The following is a 6,690-nucleotide window of genomic DNA, read 5'->3' on the forward strand; positions in this document are numbered from 1 at the left end:
TTGCTCTTCAGTTATCATTGTGCAAAGATGACATTAATGCTATCCAAGATTTTCAGCCAGTGATTGTCTTCCACTGCCATCTGATTACAGCTGAAAACTGTAGCCATAGGTGTTATAATTCCTATAATGATGGTATTAAGTGTTGTCATACTTCTTGGTAACCAGCATGAAGGAATACTGGTTGGGAATGAGATAGATGTGATTGGTATATGTCATCTCCCTAAAAAACATACGAACAGGGTGCTTTGTAGGTTGGTAGAAAATGCAGGTGTTTGAGAGTTTTTTTGCTTCGTAATCACTTCTTTTGAGAGACTGCTTCTGGGTTAATAACTGAATTTCCTTCCTACTTCTTCAATAAGGTGGCCCTCGATGCAAGCCTTGCTTTCCTGGCCTTCAGCTACTGTCTCCAGAACTTTGGTGGTGTGAGGAACCAGACATCTAACTAGTCATGCTTGACAAATAAACAGACATTGACAAGAATATGCCCATCATTGCCTGTAAATCCTAACTTGCTTTCAGCCTATGAAGCTTAGCTAATCAGTTTAACCTCCAGAAGAGTCACACTTAACCCCACAACCATTTGCTCTTCAGCTATTTACCATACTTTTGCTTTTAGCACGTTTTATTACAATGATCTGATACTAATGAATCTGCTCAGACCATGTGAGTTGAGTAAGTATTGGTGTCTCCATTTTGTCAGTGGATTAGCCATGGTGTGGAGTTCTGTGCCATGAACAGGCAATGTCCCTGTGGCTGTCAGGAACAGAGACTGGGAGAGCTCTTCCCATGAACAGCTGCAGGTTTTCAAGTGTAGGATGTCCTCCCTTCTATAGTTGTCTGCTTGAATTCAGAGGATTTGAATCCTTTCAATCCTCCATTTTTGGAGTAGCTTTGGTAGCTTTTCTGATCAATTCTTTCTTTCGCAGGTGATGTAACAAAATTTGGCCGTGGAGATTCTGCCTCCCCTGCTCCTGCTACCACACTCGCCCAGCCACAGCAGAACCAGACACAGACTCACCATACAACTCAGCAGCCCTTCCTCAACCCAACCCTGCCCCCAGGGTACAGCTACACTGGGTTACCTTACTATGCTGGCATGCCCGGTGTACCCAGTGCATTCCAGTATGGGCCAACCATGTTTGTAAGTGTGACAGTCTCAACTGTGACCCTCCCTTCGTACCTCTCTCGTTTTGTGCTCTCCAGCCCAAACCTTATGTGGCTTGGAATCACAGCATGGTTTGGGTTGGAAGGGACCTTCAAAACTCATCCAGTCCAACCCCCCTACCATGGGCAGGGACGTCTTTCACTAGAACAGGCTGCTCAAAGCCCCATCCAACCTGACCATGGACACTTCCAATGATGGGGCACCTACAGATTCTCTGGGCAACCTGGTCCAGTGTCTTGCCACCCTTGATGTAAAAAGTTTCTTCTTTATGTCCAATCTAAAATTACCCTCTTTCAGTTGAAAACCATTGCTCTTTGTCCTATCACAGCATGGCCTGGTAAAAAAGTTTGTCCCCATCTTTCTTACAAGACACGTTTAAGTAGTGAAAGGCCACAATAAGGTTTCCATGGAGCCCTCTCTTCTCCAGGCTGAAAAACCCCGATACTCTCAGCCTGTCTTCATAGGAGAGGTGCTCCAGCCCTCTGATCATTTTTGTGTCCCTCCTCTGGACCTGCTCGAAGAGGTCCATGTCTTTCTGGTACTGAGGACCCCAGAGCTGGACACAGTGCTCCAGGTGGTGTGTTGTGAGAACAGAGTAGTATCATCTTCCCCAGGCTGCAAGGGATCTCCAAGAACATGCAAACATGAGGAAATAGCTGCAGTGCCTTCCCCGAGAAAACAGGACATTTAAAAGGCCAGAACTCATGGACTACTGTGCAGGTTCCTGTAAATAGCAGAGAGCTGCAGCTCATGGGCTCAGTGTTCCTGAAAGCCGGTACTAGTCTCTGGAGGGCCAAGGGCAGACCCAAAGCTGAGTCAGTGAGCTGAAAGTGCCTAGGAAATCCTTTTGAGGATGAAGGAGACCCCATTAAGTCAGAGAGCAGCACTGGTAGTTTCAAGAGGAAGAACATTATTTAGGAAGAGGTGATGCTCTGTGCAGAAGAGTAGAGGAGTTATTTTAGGGCCTGCCTTGTTGGACTGTGTTTATGAAACAGCCTCAGGCGGGAGTTGATGTTTTGTTTGATTCTGGAGGAAGAGCATTGTGGTTGCTCCTTTCTGGGTTTTTGGGTAAGAATTTGCTGTTTACAGTCAATGTATGAAAGAAATACGTGGCCTGTTCTGAGACAGGGTTGCACGGCACTGAGAGAGGGGCGGCTCTAGCAGAACACCTGGGGCTTGCACCAATCCACTACAGCAATTTCCTGCTGGAGCCGTGAGTGCTGTGTCCCAGCCATCCCAGCGCTCCCAGCTGCAGGCTGGATTCCCCATGTGAGGTGGAGGAGCTTTCCCCACTAGATGGCAGAGGAAGCTCGCATTTTGTGTGCCCAGTTAACGGCACGGTTTGTTCCCTTCCTTTGTCCAGGTACCTCCGGCGTCTGCTAAGCAGCATGGAGTCAACCTGAACACCCCGTCGACCCCTTTCCAGCAAGCGAATGCCTATGGGCAGCACGGCTATGGAGCAGGTATGCTTACCCCTGCGCTTTGCACAGGAGTGTCTGCAGAGCTGCTTGCACACTGTAACACCTTGTCTTGTACACACCAGCAGGCTATGATGACTTAACGCAGGGAACGGCAGCTGGAGATTACAGCAAAGGAGGCTACAGTGGGTCATCTCAAGCACAAAACAAATCTGCTGGCACTGGACCTGGGAAAGGTAACACATGAGACTTGAGGTTGCTCTTGAGTGGGATTTAGTAGGGCAGACTCCCAGTATTGCCAGTGCTGTGCAGTCAACACAGCAGCCAGCTCTAAACAGGGTCATAAGCCAAGCTGTTTCTCCATCTCCCGTATATGAAATGCTTTTTTAATGGCCCAAATGTTCTTCTAAACTTCATGGCTGAACTCTGCGTAAGGATTTGTGTGGCTGATGCGCAGCTTTGTCCAGTTACACATGGGAGAGATGGTGAGCTGTTTCTTCTGCCAACGTTTTCTTTGCTGAAGAACAGCAGTCCTGCAGCAGTGCCATGTTTTTGAAGCTTAAGCAGTTGGGTGCTGCTGCTGAAATGATCCTCTGCCAAATGATGACTAGATTTTGAGTTTCTTGGTAGGTACCCAAGATAGCCGTGTGTTAGAGGGGTGCAGGGCAGTTCACACATCTCTGGGCTGTTGTTTCAGCTGCTGTCTGTACACCCTGTAACTCATCATGTTGTTTGTTGCCTGGAAATGTTTCCCTTGTGACTACAAAGGCTGAAGAATTTATACAACTTATATGAAAGCTTTATTCTACACATGCTGGGTAGACCTGAGAAATGTATCCTGAACTGCTTAGCACTAACTAGTTCATCCTTGGGCTTAAGCAAATACCAAGCATTTGCTGTGCGTTTGAAACACTAGCTGGACTGCCTTCACCCAGGAGCTGATCACACTCTGCTCTGCGGAGGAGCAATCCGAAGAGCAGCAATGTCCTAGGAAAGGTGCAACCTTAGAGCAGTGCACACCGAGTCCAGTCCTCTGATGCACTGGCCAAAGGAACTGCAGGTTTTGGTCTGGTCCGAGTGAAATGATTGGAACCGGTCTTTGTAAGACTGTGATTAAGTGGCTGGTTTATGAGTCACCTCTCTGGTGAGTGTTTCTCAGCCTGTTGTAGCACCATGCGGTCCAGGTGGAAGCCAGCCTGAATAAGTGATACCCATTCTCTTGGGGCAGAGGAGCATTGCACACCTCACCCTTCTGCAGCACGTGAAAGGCCAAGGGCTCACATGTGTAGCAGATGCTGAGTCTCGCTGCTCAGCTCATTACTGGAAACCTCTTGAATGCTGCAGTAGAGCCAAATGTGTCCCTAATCCTAGAGGAGGGCTGGCTTTTTGTGAGCTTAAATGAATGTTCGGTGCAGCCAGCTGCTGCCTGGTGAAGTGCATTTGAATCCAACCACAGGGTTGTGGACATGAGTGATTTATCCACGTGGGCTGGTTTCCTGCTTCATAGTGGGAGCAAGCAACCGAGCCCTTTCTTCTGTTCCTGTGTGGGGTGCTGTGGGTCTGAGAGCACCAAGAACCCCGCTGGGCTGGCCGGCAGCAGCAGCAGGACGTGTGGTGCAGCGGCTGCAGAGAAAGGGGCGTCCATTAAGGCCACCAGAGCTGCTGGGAGGCAAACGCAGGTCTTGCGTTGGCTGGTGGTGGACTTTCTCATTGTTGGTGGCTTTTTTTTGTTTTCCAGGTGTTTCTGTGACCTCAAGTAACACAGGTGTGCCTGATATCAGTGGCTCAGTCTATAATAAGACTCAGGTGAGCAATGCTGGACCCTCCTCCCCCATGGCCTGAGGCCCATGGCTGCTCCTGAGTGCTGGCGGCTGGGGCTGTTCCCAGGCCAGTTGGTGTCAGGATCAGCAGGCTGTGGCATTTCTTATGAAGATTAAAATAAAATAAAACGTCATAGGCATTAGTGCAGAAGTATGGGTGAGAACAGGAGCTGGAACTCATCTGTTAAAGCGCTCACAGATGTTCAGTGTGCCTTGGCTTGCTCACAGGGTTGGTGAAAGGTTGGGATGATGTGCGTTTGGGCCACTCTTGTCTGGCCGCGGTGGGGCTGCTCAGGCCAGTCTGACGTGTCCCCCTCGCCTCCCGTGCAGACGTTTGACAAGCAGGGATTCCACGCCGGCACGCCGCCTCCTTTCAGCCTGCCCTCTGCTCTCGGATCGACTGGGCCCCTGAACCCTGGTGCTGCTCCAGGTTACGCTCCAGCCCCATTCCTCCATATCCTGCCTGCGCATCAGCAGCCTCACTCCCAGAGCGCGACGGGCAGGTGAGTTGGCCCTTTCTGCCTTTGCAGCGTGCCTGGGGGCCGATTGCTCCCTCCCACCCCCAGCAGGGTCTTGGGATGGGGGGTTGCTTCCTTCTGGTTTTTGCTTTGCTCATTGGGAAAGGTCCTTGACAGCGATTGCAGACCAACAGGCTCGATGCTGTTGACCAGCTTGGGGCAGGAACCTCATGCGGTACAACAAGGGGAAGTGCCAAGTCCTGCCCCTGGGGAGGTACAGCCTCACGCACCAGTATGTGCTGGGGCCAAAGCAACTCGGCAGAAAAGGCCCTGGGGGTCCTGGTGGACACCAGGTTGACCATGAGCTACCAGTGTGTCCTTGCTGCAAAGAAGGCCAATGGTATCCTGGGCTGCTACAGAAAATACGGCCAACAGGTCAAGAGAGGGGATCCTTCCCCGCTGCTCAGCACCGGTGAGGCCACACCTGGAGTCCTGTGTTGAGTGCTGGGGTCCCCCATCCAAGAGAGACAGGGACAGACTGGAGAGTCCAACGAAGGGCCACAAGGATGATGAAGGGTCCAGAGCATCTCTCATGTGAGGAAAGGCTGAGAGAGCTGGAACGGTTCAGCTTGGAGGAGAGAAGGCTCAGGGCAATCTCATCAATGTATATAAATACCTGAAGGGAAGGTGTAAAGAGGACAGAGCCAGGCTCTTTCCAGTGGTGCCCAGTGACAGGACCAGAGGTGATGGGCACAAACCAGAACACAGAAGGTTCCCTCTGAACATCAGGAGACACTTTTGTACTGCGAGAGTGACCGAGCACTGGCACAGGTTGCCCAGGGAGCTGTGGAGTCTCCACCTTGGAGCTGTCTGTGTGTGGTGCTGGGCAGATGGCTGCAGGTCACCCTGCCTGAGCACAGGAGTCAGACAGGTCCCTGCCAGCCGGTTGTGAGCAGAGGTGGTCCTGATGCGGGGTGTGGAGCGGTGGCTGTGAGCTGTGAGCTGTGCTGCTGAGGCAGGCGCTGCCGTACCCTGGCTGCAGCAGGAGAGCAGGACATGAGCTCCTGTGCTGTAACCGGGGGAGGAATCGAGCATCCCCTTGCAGACTGCGTGTCGGCTGCGCTTTCTGATTTGGTTTCACCAGCCCACGAGTTTCCTCTCTATAAATGTTCCCTGAACGCAGCATGTCCTGACTTGGAGTCCAGAAGTAGGGAGTGACTCCAGTTTCTGAATGCGTGACCTCTGTGGCTGGAACACACCTTTGTTCACCTTGAGAGAGCTCCTTTGCTGTCCCCAGTCCGCTCCTCTCCTGTCCTCATGCCTGAACCTGTCTCTGGTGGGGGCGGTGGGATGGTCCCCACGCTGCTGCTTGGTGTCTCTGTGGCCAGGGGCCGAGCAGAAGCAGATCCGTTCGGGGGGAGCATCGCTGTGTGGGGTGGCAGGGCCGTCCCCAGGGGCACAGCTCTTCTGGGGATGTTCGGATGGGCTCGTTGTCCTGGGAGCGCTGATGCCCGTGTCTCCTCCTTTTCCTGCTTCTAGGGTGGATCTGGCCAACGCAACCAACCCAGCACCATGCAGCAAAAGTCTCAGGCTACCAAAACCGCCTATAGCACTTCTCCATACTGGACAAACTAAATCCAAAACCGGGGAGGGGGGAAGAAAATGAAAGGAGAGGAAGAGGAAAAAAAAAAAAAAAGAAAAACCACAACAAAACAAAACCAACCAAACAAAAGAGAGAAAAAAAGAAAAAAAAGCTGGAGCCCATTCCTGGAATTATTTGGAGAAGAAGAAACTGCTCAGCCAAACGTGCGGGGAGAACTGCAGCCAGT

General features: G+C 51.4%; 1 protein-coding gene across 1 annotated transcript in view; it reads left to right on the forward strand.

The window, feature by feature from the left end:
• Positions 1 to 6,690, forward strand: part of LOC104544018 (ubiquitin-associated protein 2-like) — a 12,449-nt gene that overhangs the window by 661 nt on the left and 5,098 nt on the right. The window contains exons 2-7 of the mRNA XM_010188756.1: positions 927 to 1,141; positions 2,529 to 2,628; positions 2,709 to 2,819; positions 4,322 to 4,389; positions 4,734 to 4,906; positions 5,173 to 5,333. Of these exons, the coding sequence (XP_010187058.1) occupies positions 927 to 1,141; positions 2,529 to 2,628; positions 2,709 to 2,819; positions 4,322 to 4,389; positions 4,734 to 4,906; positions 5,173 to 5,333 (828 nt within the window). The remainder of the gene's footprint in view (positions 1 to 926; positions 1,142 to 2,528; positions 2,629 to 2,708; positions 2,820 to 4,321; positions 4,390 to 4,733; positions 4,907 to 5,172; positions 5,334 to 6,690) is intronic.

This window comes from Mesitornis unicolor, unplaced genomic scaffold (assembly GCF_000695765.1).
Source record: "Mesitornis unicolor isolate BGI_N332 unplaced genomic scaffold, ASM69576v1 scaffold19197, whole genome shotgun sequence".
Classification (NCBI taxonomy): Eukaryota; Metazoa; Chordata; class Aves; order Mesitornithiformes; family Mesitornithidae; genus Mesitornis; species Mesitornis unicolor.